Source organism: Ranitomeya imitator, chromosome 5, assembly GCF_032444005.1.
Source record: "Ranitomeya imitator isolate aRanImi1 chromosome 5, aRanImi1.pri, whole genome shotgun sequence".
NCBI classification, from domain to species: domain Eukaryota; kingdom Metazoa; phylum Chordata; class Amphibia; order Anura; family Dendrobatidae; genus Ranitomeya; species Ranitomeya imitator.
Genome location: NC_091286.1, coordinates 709458793 through 709474065, shown reverse-complemented (window position 1 = coordinate 709474065; position 15273 = coordinate 709458793). Strand labels below are relative to the sequence as shown.

At 67.5% G+C, this 15273-nt stretch overlaps 1 protein-coding gene across 1 annotated transcript in view; it reads left to right on the top strand.

Annotated features, from left to right (window-relative positions):
- Positions 1-528: 528 nt before the first annotated feature.
- SNX17 (sorting nexin 17) overlaps positions 529-15273 on the top strand; it is a 47333-nt gene continuing 32588 nt past the window's right edge. The window contains exons 1-3 of the mRNA XM_069728627.1: positions 529-793; positions 12497-12595; positions 14466-14540. Of these exons, the coding sequence (XP_069584728.1) occupies positions 12536-12595; positions 14466-14540 (135 nt within the window). The 5' untranslated portion in view covers positions 529-793; positions 12497-12535. The remainder of the gene's footprint in view (positions 794-12496; positions 12596-14465; positions 14541-15273) is intronic.

The following is a 15273-nucleotide window of genomic DNA, read 5'->3' as shown; positions in this document are numbered from 1 at the left end:
CATGTATTATCCTCCTCCTCCTGTGTCTCATGTATTATCCTCCTCCTTCTATATTATCCTCCTTCTGTGTGTCTTGTATTATCCTCCTCCTGTGTCGCCTGTATTATCCTCCTCCTCCTGTATTATCCTCCTCCTCCTGTGTCACCTGTATTATCCTCCTCCTCCTCCTGTGTCACCTGTATTATCCTCCTCCTCCTGTCGCCTGTATTATCCTCCTCCTCCTGTGTCACCTGTATTATCCTCCTCCTCCTGTGTCACCTGTATTATCCTCCTCCTCCTGTGTCACCTGTATTATCCTCCTCCTCCTGTGTCACCTGTATTATCCTCCTCCTCCTGTGTCACCTGTATTATCCTCCTCCTCCTGTGTCACCTGTATTATCCTCCTCCTCCTGTGTCACCTGTATTATCCTCCTCCTCCTGTATTATCCTCCTCATGTGTCTCCTGTATTATCCTCCTCCTCCTGTGTCTCCTGTATTATCCTCCTCCTCCTGTGTCTCCTGTATTATTCTCCTCCTCCTGTGTCACATGTATTATCCTCCTCCTCCTGTATTATCCTCCTCATGTGTCTCCTGTATTATCCTCCTCCTCCTGTGTCACCTGTATTATCCTCCTCCTCCTGTATTATCCTCCGACCTCTTGTGTCCCGGAACCTTTCATTGGTAAGATGTTGTAGTCGGACACTTTTCTGGGCTGTACTACTAATCGGAAGTGTCGGGAAGGAGAAAAATTTCAGGAGACGAATCTGCGGCCGCGGAGACCGAGGAACTGCTGCACAGGAGAACCGGAGGACGGGTGTGTGCGCTCTGCGGCCCGCTCTGTCGCCTGTCGTCCGCTCTCTCTCTGTCGTCCGCTCTCTGTCGCCTGTCGTCCTCTCTCTCTCTGTCGTCCGCTCTCTCTCTGTCGTCCGCTCTCTCTCTGTCGTCCGCTCTCTGTCGCCTGTCGTCCTCTCTCTCTCTGTCGTCCGCTCTCTGTCGCCCGTCGTCCGCTCTCTCTCTGTCGTCCGCTCTCTGTCGCCTGTCGTCCGCTCTCTGTCGCCTGTCGTCCGCTCTCTGTCGCCTGTCGTCCGCTCTCTGTCGCCTGTCGTCCGCTCTCTGTCGCCTGTCGTCCGCGCTCTGTCGCCTGTCGTCCGCGCTCTGTCGCCCGCTCTCTGTCGCCCGCTCTCTGTCGCCCGTCGTCCGCTCTGTCGCCCGTCGTCCGCTCTGTCGCCCGTCGTCCGCTCTGTCGCCCGTCGTCCGCTCTGTCGCCCGTCGTCCGCTCTGTCGCCCGTCGTCCGCTCTGTCGCCCGTCGTCCGCTCTGTCGCCCGTCGTCCGCTCTGTCGCCCGTCGTCCGCTCTGTCGCCCGTCGTCCGCTCTGTCGCCCGTCGTCCGCTCTGTCGCCCGTCGTCCGCTCTGTCGCCCGTCGTCCGCTCTGTCGCCCGTCGTCCGCTCTGTCGCCCGTCGTCCGCTCTGTCGCCCGTCGTCCGCTCTGTCGCCCGTCGTCCGCTCTGTCGCCCGTCGTCCGCTCTGTCGCCCGTCGTCCGCTCTGTCGCCCGTCGCCCTCTCTGTCGCCCGCTCTCTGTCGCCCGTCGCCCTCTCTCTCTGTCGTCCGCTCTCTGTCGCCCGCTCTCTGTCGCCTGTCGTCCGCTCTCTGTCGCCTGTCGTCCGCTCTCTGTCGCCCGTCGTCCGCTCTCTGTCGCCCGTCGTCCGCTCTGTCGCCCGTCGTCCGCTCTGTCGCCCGTCGTCCGCTCTGTCGCCCGTCGTCCGCTCTGTCGCCCGTCGTCCGCTCTGTCGCCCGTCGTCCGCTCTGTCGCCCGTCGTCCGCTCTGTCGCCCGTCGTCCGCTCTGTCGCCCGTCGTCCGCTCTGTCGCCCGTCGTCCGCTCTGTCGCCCGTCGTCCGCTCTGTCGCCCGTCGTCCGCTCTGTCGCCCGTCGTCCGCTCTGTCGCCCGTCGTCCGCTCTGTCGCCCGTCGTCCGCTCTGTCGCCCGTCGTCCGCTCTGTCGCCCGTCGTCCGCTCTGTCGCCCGTCGTCCGCTCTGTCGCCCGTCGTCCGCTCTGTCGCCCGTCGTCCGCTCTGTCGCCCGTCGTCCGCTCTGTCGCCCGTCGTCCGCTCTGTCGCCCGTCGTCCGCTCTGTCGCCCGTCGTCCGCTCTGTCGCCCGTCGTCCGCTCTGTCGCCCGTCGTCCGCTCTGTCGCCCGTCGTCCGCTCTGTCGCCCGTCGTCCGCTCTGTCGCCCGTCGTCCGCTCTGTCGCCCGTCGTCCGCTCTGTCGCCCGTCGTCCGCTCTGTCGCCCGTCGTCCGCTCTGTCGCCCGTCGTCCGCTCTGTCGCCCGTCGTCCGCTCTGTCGCCCGTCGTCCGCTCTGTCGCCCGTCGTCCGCTCTGTCGCCCGTCGTCCGCTCTGTCGCCCGTCGTCCGCTCTGTCGCCCGTCGTCCGCTCTGTCGCCCGTCGTCCGCTCTGTCGCCCGTCGTCCGCTCTGTCGCCCGTCGTCCGCTCTGTCGCCCGTCGTCCGCTCTGTCGCCCGTCGTCCGCTCTGTCGCCCGTCGTCCGCTCTGTCGCCCGTCGCCCTCTCTGTCGCCCGCTCTCTGTCGCCCGTCGCCCTCTCTCTCTGTCGTCCGCTCTCTGTCGCCCGCTCTCTGTCGCCTGTCGTCCGCTCTCTGTCGCCCGTCGTCCGCTCTCTGTCGCCCGTCGTCCGCTCTCTGTCGCCCGTCGTCCGCTCTGTCGCCCGTCGTCCGCTCTGTCGCCCGTCGTCCGCTCTGTCGCCCGTCGTCCGCTCTGTCGCCCGTCGTCCGCTCTGTCGCCCGTCGTCCGCTCTGTCGCCCGTCGTCCGCTCTGTCGCCCGTCGTCCGCTCTGTCGCCCGTCGTCCGCTCTGTCGCCCGTCGTCCGCTCTGTCGCCCGTCGTCCGCTCTGTCGCCCGTCGTCCGCTCTGTCGCCCGTCGTCCGCTCTGTCGCCCGTCGTCCGCTCTGTCGCCCGTCGTCCGCTCTGTCGCCCGTCGTCCGCTCTGTCGCCCGTCGTCCGCTCTGTCGCCCGTCGTCCGCTCTGTCGCCCGTCGTCCGCTCTGTCGCCCGTCGTCCGCTCTGTCGCCCGTCGTCCGCTCTGTCGCCCGTCGTCCGCTCTGTCGCCCGTCGTCCGCTCTGTCGCCCGTCGTCCGCTCTGTCGCCCGTCGTCCGCTCTGTCGCCCGTCGTCCGCTCTGTCGCCCGTCGTCCGCTCTGTCGCCCGTCGTCCGCTCTGTCGCCCGTCGTCCGCTCTGTCGCCCGTCGTCCGCTCTGTCGCCCGTCGTCCGCTCTGTCGCCCGTCGTCCGCTCTGTCGCCCGTCGTCCGCTCTGTCGCCCGTCGTCCGCTCTGTCGCCCGTCGTCCGCTCTGTCGCCCGTCGTCCGCTCTGTCGCCCGTCGTCCGCTCTGTCGCCCGTCGTCCGCTCTGTCGCCCGTCGTCCGCTCTGTCGCCCGTCGTCCGCTCTGTCGCCCGTCGTCCGCTCTGTCGCCCGTCGTCCGCTCTGTCGCCCGTCGTCCGCTCTGTCGCCCGTCGTCCGCTCTGTCGCCCGTCGTCCGCTCTGTCGCCCGTCGTCCGCTCTGTCGCCCGTCGTCCGCTCTGTCGCCCGTCGTCCGCTCTGTCGCCCGTCGTCCGCTCTGTCGCCCGTCGTCCGCTCTGTCGCCCGTCGTCCGCTCTGTCGCCCGTCGTCCGCTCTGTCGCCCGTCGTCCGCTCTGTCGCCCGTCGTCCGCTCTGTCGCCCGTCGTCCGCTCTGTCGCCCGTCGTCCGCTCTGTCGCCCGTCGCCCGCTCTGTCGCCCGTCGCCCGCTCTCTGTCGCCCGTCGCCCGCTCTCTGTCGCCCGTCGTCTGCTCTCTCTCTGTCGTCCGCTCTCTGTCGCCCGCTCTCTGTCGCCCGTCGTCTGCTCTCTCTCTGTCGTCCGCTCTCTGTCGCCCGCTCTCTGTCGCCCGTCGTCTGCTCTCTCTCTGTCGTCCGCTCTCTGTCGCCCGCTCTCTGTCGCCCGTCGTCTGCTCTCTCTCTGTCGTCCTCTCTGTCGCCCGCTCTCTGTCGCCTGTCGTCTGCTCTCTCTCTGTCGTCCGCTCTCTGTCGCCCGCTCTCTGTCGCCTGTCGTCTGCTCTCTCTCTGTCGTCCGCTCTCTGTCGCCCGCTCTCTGTCGCCTGTCGTCTGCTCTCTCTCTGTCGTCCGCTCTCTGTCGCCCGCTCTCTGTCGCCTGTCGTCTGCTCTCTCTCTGTCGTCCTCTCTGTCGCCCGCTCTCTGTCGCCTGTCGTCTGCTCTCTCTCTGTCGTCCGCTCTCTGTCGCCCGCTCTCTGTCGCCTGTCGTCTGCTCTCTCTCTGTCGTCCGCTCTCTGTCGCCCGCTCTCTGTCGCCTGTCGTCTGCTCTCTCTCTGTCGTCCTCTCTGTCGCCCGCTCTCTGTCGCCTGTCGTCTGCTCTCTCTCTGTCGTCCGCTCTCTGTCGCCCGCTCTCTGTCGCCTGTCGTCTGCTCTCTCTCTGTCGTCCGCTCTCTGTCGCCCGCTCTCTGTCGCCTGTCGTCTGCTCTCTCTCTGTCGTCCGCTCTCTGTCGCCCGCTCTCTGTCGCCTGTCGTCCGCTCTGTCGCCTGTCGTCCGCTCTGTCGCCTGTCGTCCGCTCTCTGTCGCCCGCTCTCTGTCGCCTGTCGTCCGCTCTGTCGCCTGTCGTCCGCTCTGTCGCCTGTCGTCCGCTCTGTCGCCTGTCGTCCGCTCTGTCGCCTGTCGTCCGCTCTGTCGCCTGTCGTCCGCTCTGTCGCCTGTCGTCCGCTCTGTCGCCTGTCGTCCGCTCTGTCGCCTGTCGTCCGCTCTGTCGCCTGTCGTCCGCTCTGTCGCCTGTCGTCCGCTCTGTCGCCTGTCGTCCGCTCTGTCGCCTGTCCTGTCGTCCGCTCTGTCGCCTGTCGTCCGCTCTGTCGCCTGTCGTCCGCTCTGTCGCCTGTCGTCCGCTCTGTCGCCTGTCGTCCGCTCTGTCGCCTGTCGTCCGCTCTGTCGCCTGTCGTTCGCCCTGTCGCCCGGCGCCCTCGCCCTGTCGCCCGGCGCCCTCGCCCGGCGCCCTCGCCCTGTCGCCCGGCGCCCTCGCCCTGTCGCCCGGCGCTCTCGCTCAATTCAATTCAAATTCAATTCAAATGAGCTTTATTGGCAGAACTAAGTACACGTTAGGGTACTTTCACACTAGCGTTTTTTTAAATCCGTCACAATGCGTCGTTTTGCAGAAAAAACGCATCCTGCAAAAGTGCTTGCAGGATGCGTTTTTTCCCCATAGACTTCTATTGACGACGCATTTGCGACGGATTGGCACACTTCGCATCCGTCTTGCGACGGATGCGTCGTGCTTTGGCGGACCGTCGGGAGAAAAAAACCCTACATGTAACGTTTTTTATCTCCCGACGGACCGCTTTTTCCGACCGCGCATGCGCGGCTGGAACTCCGCCCCCACCTCCCCGCACCTTACAATGGGGCAGCGGATGCGCCGGAAAAATGCATCCGCTGCCTCCATTGTGCAATGCAGCAAACGCTAGCGTCGGAATCTCTCCCCGACGCATTGCGACGGGGAGATTCCGACGCTAGTGTGAAAGAAGCCTAAGCATTGCCAAAGCATATGGTAAAAATACGGGGGTGGGGGAGGGGGGGATATAGAGGTCCAAGGAATATCAGATTCCTTTTAGTGGATAGGGGATGTTTCCAGGGTGGGGTACAGGAGTCCATGACATATCAGGCTCTTTAGTCGGGGGATAGGGACGTGTCCAGGGTGGGGTACAGGAGTCCATGACATATCAGGCTCTTTAGTCGGGGGATGGGGATTTGTCCAGTGTTGGGGTACGGGAGTCCATGACATATCGGGCTCCTCTTAGTCTGTGGCAGGCACTGACATATTCCGCTGCTACGGCCGCTGCACTTTCCTCTTCCCCCAGTATTATCGGCAGTTTCTCTTCCTCCTCCTTGGAGGTGAAGTCTGGGAGGAGATCAGACAGTCTCATGAAGTGAGTGTCCCTCACTGCGGAGTATTTGGGGCACCTCAGCAGGAAGTGGGCCTCATCCTCCACGGCCTCCTGGGGGCGCTGCTGGCAGAGTCCGCCTCATCCTCCACGGCCTCCTGGGGGCGCTGCTGGCAGAGTCTGCCTCATCCTCCACGGCCTCCTGGGGGCGCTGCTGGCAGAGTCTGCCTCATCCTCCACGGCCTCCTGGGGGCGCTGCTAGCAGAGTCTGCCTCATCCTCCACGGCCTCCTGGGGGCGCTGCTGGCAGAGTCTGCCTCATCCTCCACGGCCTCCTGGGGGCGCTGCTAGCAGAGTCTGCCTCGTCCTCCACGGCCTCCTGGGGGCGCTGCTGGCAGAGTCTGCCTCATCCTCCACGGCCTCCTGGGGGCGCTGCTGGCAGAGTCCGCCTCATCCTCCACGGCCTCCTGGGGGCACTGCTGGCAGAGTCCGCCTCATCCTCCACGGCCTCCTGGGGGCGCTGCTGGCAGAGTCTGCCTCATCCTCCACGGCCTCCTGGGGGCGCTGCTGGCAGAGTCTGCCTCATCCTCCACGGCCTCCTGGGGGCGCTGCTAGCAGAGTCTGCCTCGTCCTCCACGGCCTCCTGGGGGCACTGCTGGCAGAGTCTGCCTCATCCTCCACGGCCTCCTGGGGGCACTGCTGGCAGAGTCTGCCTCGTCCTCCACGGCCTCCTGGGGGCGCTGCTGGCAGAGTCTGCCTCATCCTCCACGGCCTCCTGGGGGCACTGCTGGCAGACTCTGCTCTCTCGGGGCTTGTAGTTCTGTTGGTGCCGCCCGGATTCGATGAGTAGGCTGTGGGCGCTCAGTCTGTACCGGCTCAGGATCTGTCGATCTTTGGGGTTTTCTAGTTTCTCTAGATATGGGGCCAGTTTGTACGCTCTCTGTCGCCCGCTCTCTGTCGCCCGCTCTCTGTCGCCCGCTCTCTGTCGCCCGCTCTCTGTCGCCCGCTCTCTGTCGCCCGCTCTCTGTCGCCCGCTCTCTGTCGCCCGCTCTCTGTCGCCCGCTCTCTGTCGCCCGCTCTCTGTCGCCCGCTCTCTGTCGCCCGCTCTCTGTCGCCCGCTCTCTGTCGCCCGCTCTCTGTCGCCCGCTCTCTGTCGCCCGCTCTCTGTCGCCCGCTCTCTGTCGCCCGCTCTCTGTCGCCCGCTCTCTGTCGCCCGCTCTCTGTCGCCCGCTCTCTGTCGCCCGCTCTCTGTCGCCCGCTCTCTGTCGCCCGCTCTCTGTCGCCCGCTCTCTGTCGCCCGCTCTCTGTCGCCCGCTCTCTGTCGCCCGCTCTCTGTCGCCCGCTCTCTGTCGCCCGCTCTCTGTCGCCCGCTCTCTGTCGCCCGCTCTCTGTCGCCCGCTCTCTGTCGCCCGCTCTCTGTCGCCCGCTCTCTGTCGCCCGCTCTCTGTCGCCCGCTCTCTGTCGCCCGCTCTCTGTCGCCCGCTCTCTGTCGCCCGCTCTCTGTCGCCCGCTCTCTGTCGCCCGCTCTCTGTCGCCCGCTCTCTGTCGCCCGCTCTCTGTCGCCCGCTCTCTGTCGCCCGCTCTCTGTCGCCCGCTCTCTGTCGCCCGCTCTCTGTCGCCCGCTCTCTGTCGCCCGCTCTCTGTCGCCCGCTCTCTGTCGCCCGCTCTCTGTCGCCCGCTCTCTGTCGCCCGCTCTCTGTCGCCCGCTCTCTGTCGCCCGCTCTCTGTCGCCCGCTCTCTGTCGCCCGCTCTCTGTCGCCCGCTCTCTGTCGCCCGCTCTCTGTCGCCCGCTCTCTGTCGCCCGCTCTCTGTCGCCCGCTCTCTGTCGCCCGCTCTCTGTCGCCCGCTCTCTGTCGCCCGCTCTCTGTCGCCCGCTCTCTGTCGCCCGCTCTCTGTCGCCCGCTCTCTGTCGCCCGCTCTCTGTCGCCCGCTCTCTGTCGCCCGCTCTCTGTCGCCCGCTCTCTGTCGCCCGCTCTCTGTCGCCCGCTCTCTGTCGCCCGCTCTCTGTCGCCCGCTCTCTGTCGCCCGCTCTCTGTCGCCCGCTCTCTGTCGCCCGCTCTCTGTCGCCCGCTCTCTGTCGCCCGCTCTCTGTCGCCCGCTCTCTGTCGCCCGCTCTCTGTCGCCCGCTCTCTGTCGCCCGCTCTCTGTCGCCCGCTCTCTGTCGCCCGCTCTCTGTCGCCCGCTCTCTGTCGCCCGCTCTCTGTCGCCCGCTCTCTGTCGCCCGCTCTCTGTCGCCCGCTCTCTGTCGCCCGCTCTCTGTCGCCCGCTCTCTGTCGCCCGCTCTCTGTCGCCCGCTCTCTGTCGCCCGCTCTCTGTCGCCCGCTCTCTGTCGCCCGCTCTCTGTCGCCCGCTCTCTGTCGCCCGCTCTCTGTCGCCCGCTCTCTGTCGCCCGCTCTCTGTCGCCCGCTCTCTGTCGCCCGCTCTCTGTCGCCCGCTCTCTGTCGCCCGCTCTCTGTCGCCCGCTCTCTGTCGCCCGCTCTCTGTCGCCCGCTCTCTGTCGCCCGCTCTCTGTCGCCCGCTCTCTGTCGCCCGCTCTCTGTCGCCCGCTCTCTGTCGCCCGCTCTCTGTCGCCCGCTCTCTGTCGCCCGCTCTCTGTCGCCCGCTCTCTGTCGCCCGCTCTCTGTCGCCCGCTCTCTGTCGCCCGCTCTCTGTCGCCCGCTCTCTGTCGCCCGCTCTCTGTCGCCCGCTCTCTGTCGCCCGCTCTCTGTCGCCCGCTCTCTGTCGCCCGCTCTCTGTCGCCCGCTCTCTGTCGCCCGCTCTCTGTCGCCCGCTCTCTGTCGCCCGCTCTCTGTCGCCCGCTCTCTGTCGCCCGCTCTCTGTCGCCCGCTCTCTGTCGCCCGCTCTCTGTCGCCCGCTCTCTGTCGCCCGCTCTCTGTCGCCCGCTCTCTGTCGCCCGCTCTCTGTCGCCCGCTCTCTGTCGCCCGCTCTCTGTCGCCCGCTCTCTGTCGCCCGCTCTCTGTCGCCCGCTCTCTGTCGCCCGCTCTCTGTCGCCCGCTCTCTGTCGCCCGCTCTCTGTCGCCCGCTCTCTGTCGCCCGCTCTCTGTCGCCCGCTCTCTGTCGCCCGCTCTCTGTCGCCCGCTCTCTGTCGCCCGCTCTCTGTCGCCCGCTCTCTGTCGCCCGCTCTCTGTCGCCCGCTCTCTGTCGCCCGCTCTCTGTCGCCCGCTCTCTGTCGCCCGCTCTCTGTCGCCCGCTCTCTGTCGCCCGCTCTCTGTCGCCCGCTCTCTGTCGCCCGCTCTCTGTCGCCCGCTCTCTGTCGCCCGCTCTCTGTCGCCCGCTCTCTGTCGCCCGCTCTCTGTCGCCCGCTCTCTGTCGCCCGCTCTCTGTCGCCCGCTCTCTGTCGCCCGCTCTCTGTCGCCCGCTCTCTGTCGCCCGCTCTCTGTCGCCCGCTCTCTGTCGCCCGCTCTCTGTCGCCCGCTCTCTGTCGCCCGCTCTCTGTCGCCCGCTCTCTGTCGCCCGCTCTCTGTCGCCCGCTCTCTGTCGCCCGCTCTCTGTCGCCCGCTCTCTGTCGCCCGCTCTCTGTCGCCCGCTCTCTGTCGCCCGCTCTCTGTCGCCCGCTCTCTGTCGCCCGCTCTCTGTCGCCCGCTCTCTGTCGCCCGCTCTCTGTCGCCCGCTCTCTGTCGCCCGCTCTCTGTCGCCCGCTCTCTGTCGCCCGCTCTCTGTCGCCCGCTCTCTGTCGCCCGCTCTCTGTCGCCCGCTCTCTGTCGCCCGCTCTCTGTCGCCCGCTCTCTGTCGCCCGCTCTCTGTCGCCCGCTCTCTGTCGCCCGCTCTCTGTCGCCCGCTCTCTGTCGCCCGCTCTCTGTCGCCCGCTCTCTGTCGCCCGCTCTCTGTCGCCCGCTCTCTGTCGCCCGCTCTCTGTCGCCCGCTCTCTGTCGCCCGCTCTCTGTCGCCCGCTCTCTGTCGCCCGCTCTCTGTCGCCCGCTCTCTGTCGCCCGCTCTCTGTCGCCCGCTCTCTGTCGCCCGCTCTCTGTCGCCCGCTCTCTGTCGCCCGCTCTCTGTCGCCCGCTCTCTGTCGCCCGCTCTCTGTCGCCCGCTCTCTGTCGCCCGCTCTCTGTCGCCCGCTCTCTGTCGCCCGCTCTCTGTCGCCCGCTCTCTGTCGCCCGCTCTCTGTCGCCCGCTCTCTGTCGCCCGCTCTCTGTCGCCCGCTCTCTGTCGCCCGCTCTCTGTCGCCCGCTCTCTGTCGCCCGCTCTCTGTCGCCCGCTCTCTGTCGCCCGCTCTCTGTCGCCCGCTCTCTGTCGCCCGCTCTCTGTCGCCCGCTCTCTGTCGCCCGCTCTCTGTCGCCCGCTCTCTGTCGCCCGCTCTCTGTCGCCCGCTCTCTGTCGCCCGCTCTCTGTCGCCCGCTCTCTGTCGCCCGCTCTCTGTCGCCCGCTCTCTGTCGCCCGCTCTCTGTCGCCCGCTCTCTGTCGCCCGCTCTCTGTCGCCCGCTCTCTGTCGCCCGCTCTCTGTCGCCCGCTCTCTGTCGCCCGCTCTCTGTCGCCCGCTCTCTGTCGCCCGCTCTCTGTCGCCCGCTCTCTGTCGCCCGCTCTCTGTCGCCCGCTCTCTGTCGCCCGCTCTCTGTCGCCCGCTCTCTGTCGCCCGCTCTCTGTCGCCCGCTCTCTGTCGCCCGCTCTCTGTCGCCCGCTCTCTGTCGCCCGCTCTCTGTCGCCCGCTCTCTGTCGCCCGCTCTCTGTCGCCCGCTCTCTGTCGCCCGCTCTCTGTCGCCCGCTCTCTGTCGCCCGCTCTCTGTCGCCCGCTCTCTGTCGCCCGCTCTCTGTCGCCCGCTCTCTGTCGCCCGCTCTCTGTCGCCCGCTCTCTGTCGCCCGCTCTCTGTCGCCCGCTCTCTGTCGCCCGCTCTCTGTCGCCCGCTCTCTGTCGCCCGCTCTCTGTCGCCCGCTCTCTGTCGCCCGCTCTCTGTCGCCCGCTCTCTGTCGCCCGCTCTCTGTCGCCCGCTCTCTGTCGCCCGCTCTCTGTCGCCCGCTCTCTGTCGCCCGCTCTCTGTCGCCCGCTCTCTGTCGCCCGCTCTCTGTCGCCCGCTCTCTGTCGCCCGCTCTCTGTCGCCCGCTCTCTGTCGCCCGCTCTCTGTCGCCCGCTCTCTGTCGCCCGCTCTCTGTCGCCCGCTCTCTGTCGCCCGCTCTCTGTCGCCCGCTCTCTGTCGCCCGCTCTCTGTCGCCCGCTCTCTGTCGCCCGCTCTCTGTCGCCCGCTCTCTGTCGCCCGCTCTCTGTCGCCCGCTCTCTGTCGCCCGCTCTCTGTCGCCCGCTCTCTGTCGCCCGCTCTCTGTCGCCCGCTCTCTGTCGCCCGCTCTCTGTCGCCCGCTCTCTGTCGCCCGCTCTCTGTCGCCCGCTCTCTGTCGCCCGCTCTCTGTCGCCCGCTCTCTGTCGCCCGCTCTCTGTCGCCCGCTCTCTGTCGCCCGCTCTCTGTCGCCCGCTCTCTGTCGCCCGCTCTCTGTCGCCCGCTCTCTGTCGCCCGCTCTCTGTCGCCCGCTCTCTGTCGCCCGCTCTCTGTCGCCCGCTCTCTGTCGCCCGCTCTCTGTCGCCCGCTCTCTGTCGCCCGCTCTCTGTCGCCCGCTCTCTGTCGCCCGCTCTCTGTCGCCCGCTCTCTGTCGCCCGCTCTCTGTCGCCCGCTCTCTGTCGCCCGCTCTCTGTCGCCCGCTCTCTGTCGCCCGCTCTCTGTCGCCCGCTCTCTGTCGCCCGCTCTCTGTCGCCCGCTCTCTGTCGCCCGCTCTCTGTCGCCCGCTCTCTGTCGCCCGCTCTCTGTCGCCCGCTCTCTGTCGCCCGCTCTCTGTCGCCCGCTCTCTGTCGCCCGCTCTCTGTCGCCCGCTCTCTGTCGCCCGCTCTCTGTCGCCCGCTCTCTGTCGCCCGCTCTCTGTCGCCCGCTCTCTGTCGCCCGCTCTCTGTCGCCCGCTCTCTGTCGCCCGCTCTCTGTCGCCCGCTCTCTGTCGCCCGCTCTCTGTCGCCCGCTCTCTGTCGCCCGCTCTCTGTCGCCCGCTCTCTGTCGCCCGCTCTCTGTCGCCCGCTCTCTGTCGCCCGCTCTCTGTCGCCCGCTCTCTGTCGCCCGCTCTCTGTCGCCCGCTCTCTGTCGCCCGCTCTCTGTCGCCCGCTCTCTGTCGCCCGCTCTCTGTCGCCCGCTCTCTGTCGCCCGCTCTCTGTCGCCCGCTCTCTGTCGCCCGCTCTCTGTCGCCCGCTCTCTGTCGCCCGCTCTCTGTCGCCCGCTCTCTGTCGCCCGCTCTCTGTCGCCCGCTCTCTGTCGCCCGCTCTCTGTCGCCCGCTCTCTGTCGCCCGCTCTCTGTCGCCCGCTCTCTGTCGCCCGCTCTCTGTCGCCCGCTCTCTGTCGCCCGCTCTCTGTCGCCCGCTCTCTGTCGCCCGCTCTCTGTCGCCCGCTCTCTGTCGCCCGCTCTCTGTCGCCCGCTCTCTGTCGCCCGCTCTCTGTCGCCCGCTCTCTGTCGCCCGCTCTCTGTCGCCCGCTCTCTGTCGCCCGCTCTCTGTCGCCCGCTCTCTGTCGCCCGCTCTCTGTCGCCCGCTCTCTGTCGCCCGCTCTCTGTCGCCCGCTCTCTGTCGCCCGCTCTCTGTCTCTGTCACATATCGTCCGCTCGCTTTACATTTTGATCTCTCATCCTCAGGTGGTCCCTGCGCTCTCTTTGCCTGTGTGACCTTCCATCATGCACTTCTCCATCCCTGAGACTGAGACGTGTAACTCTGATTCTGGTGGTCCGTATGTGGTAAGTGATGCTGCGGTCTCTGTTCTCTGGGTGCTTTGTGTGCGGGGCGTGGAGGTGACTTCGAATAGTGATGGGATGATGGGAGTGATGGTGCAGACACTACTGCGGCTGGTGTGTGCTGCTCTCATCAGTACAGGATGTGTGATCAGCTGCCGGCGTTTCCTCCTTGTTATCTGCTTCCTGTTACTGCAGTATAATCTGCAGTGGACAATTATATAATCACCGGGCTCTGCTGTATACTGACTGCACATCCTGACCAATCCATCTATACTCCTCCCTGCCCCCCTCCTCCTGCCCTCTGTCCTCCCTCTTCCTGCCCTTCCCCTCCTCCCTCCTTCTGCCCTTCCCCTCTTCCTGCCCTTCCCCTCCTCCCTCCTTCTGCCCTTCCCCTCTTCCTGCCCTTCCCCTCCTCCCTCCTCCTGCTCTCCCCTCCTTCGTCTTCCTGCCCTTCCCCTCCTCCCTCCTCCTGCTCTCCCCTCCTTCGTCTTCCTGCCCCCCCTCCTCCCTCCTCTTGCCCTCCCCCTTCTTGCCCTTCCCCCTCTCCCCTTTGCCCTTCCCCCCTCCCCTTTGCCCTTCCCCCCTCCCCTTTGCCCATCCCCCCTCCCCTTTGCCCATCCCCCCTCCTCTTGGCCTTTCACCCTCCTCTTGGCCTTTCCCCCTCCTCTTGGCCTTTCCCCCTCCTCTTGGCCTTTCCCCCTCCTCTTGGCCTCCCCCCCCCCCTCCTCGGCCTCCCCCCCCCCCCTCCTCGGCCTTCCCCCCCCCCCCCTCCGCTTGGCCTTCCCCCCCCCCCTCCTCTTGGCCTTCCCTTCCCCCCTCCTCTTGGCCTTCCCCCCCCCTCCTCTTCGCCTTCCCCCCCCCCCTCCTCTTCGCCTTCCCCACCCCCTCTTCTTCGCCTTCCCCCCCCCCCCCTCCTCTTGGCCTTCCCCCCCCCCCCTCTTGGCCTTCCCCCCCCCTCTCCTCTTGGCCTTCCCTTCCCCCTCTCCTCTTGGCCTTCCCCCCCCCCCCTCCTCTTGGCCTTCCCCCCCCCCCCCTCCTCTTGGCCTCCCCCCCCCTCCTCTTGGCCTCCTCCCCCCTCCTCTTGCCCTTCCCCCCCCCTCCTCTTGGCCTCCCCCCCCTCCTCTTGGCCTCCCCCCCCCCCCCTCCGCTTGGCCTTCCCCCCCCCCCCCCCCCTCTTGGCCTTCCCTTCCCCCCTCCTCTTGGCCTTCCCTTCCCCCCTCCTCTTGGCCTTCCCTTCCCCCCTCCTCTTGGCCTTCCCCCCCCTCCTCTTTGCCTCCCCCCCCCCTCCTCTTCGCCTTCCCCCCCCCTCCTCTTCGCCTTCCCCACCCCCTCCTCTTCGCCTTCCCCCCCCCCCCCTCCTCTTGGCCTTCCCCCCCCCCCTTCTTGGCCTTCCCCCCCCCTCTCCTCTTGGCCTTCCCTTCCCCCTCTCCTCTTGGCCTTCCCCCCCCCCCTCCTCTTCGCCTTCCCCCCCCCCTCCTCTTGGCCTCCCCCCCCCCCCCCTCCTCCTCCTCTTCGCCTTCCCCCCTCCTCCTCCTCTTGGCCTCCCCCCCCCCCCTCCTCCTCCTCTTGGCCTCCCCCCCCCCCCCCCTCCTCCTCCTCTTGGCCTTCCCCCCCTCCTCTTGGCCTCCCTCCCTCTTCCCTCCTCCTGCCCTCCCCTCCTTCGTTTTCCTGCCCTTCCCTTCCCGCCTCCTCCTGCCCTCCCCTCTTTCCTCCTGCCCTTTCCCCCTCCTCCCTCCTCTTGCTCTCCCTCCTCCTCTTGCCCTTCCCCCCCTCCTCCTGCCCTTCCCCCCCTCCTCCTGCCCTTCCCCTTCCTCCTCTTCCCCTCTGTCCCCCTCCACCGAATACACATTATACATCGTCCCTTCTCTTCCAGGCGTATAACATCCATGTGAACGGCGTCTTACACTGCCGGGTGCGCTACAGTCAGCTGTTGGGTCTCCACGAGCAGGTGAGGAGCTGCAGTATATATGTGATGTGTGTGTATATACAGCTGTGCAGAAGTCATAGGCAGGTGTGGAGACGCTCCATAAATAAGAGGTAGAGGGAGTCCAGCAGCAGGTTTGTATCCTGAGAGCAGCATGATGTGCAGGCAGAGAACCTGCTACTGCTAAGTAACTCATCACCAGGATCAGGGTCTCTGCCCCCAGATCATGCTGCTCTCAGACGGGGGAGCGGAAATCTCCGGGCGGGTTCCCTTTAATGGAAAAATAAATAATCAGTGAACAAAATACAAAGTGGCTGAAAAAAAGAGAAATGTAAATCTCATGAGTATCTGATGACCGCCCGTTGCCCGCATCCGGTGACCGCCTGTTGCCCGCATCCGGTGACCGCCCGTTGCCCGCATCCGGTGACCGCCCGTTGCCCGCATTCGGTGACCGCCCGTTGCCCAGTTCAGGTGACCGCCCGTTGCCCGCATCCGGTGACCGCCCGTTGCCCGCATTCGGTGACCGCCCGTTGCCCGCATTCGGTGACCGCCCGTTGCCCGCATTCGGTGACCGCCCGTTGCCCGCATCCGGTGACCGCCCGTTGCCCGCATCCGGTGACCGCCCGTTGCCCGCATCCGGTGACCGCCCGTTGCCCGCATCCGGTGACCGCCCGTTGCCCGCATTCGGTGACCGCCCGTTGCCCGCATTCGGTGACCGCCCGTTGCCCGCATTCGGTGACCGCCCGTTGCCCGCATT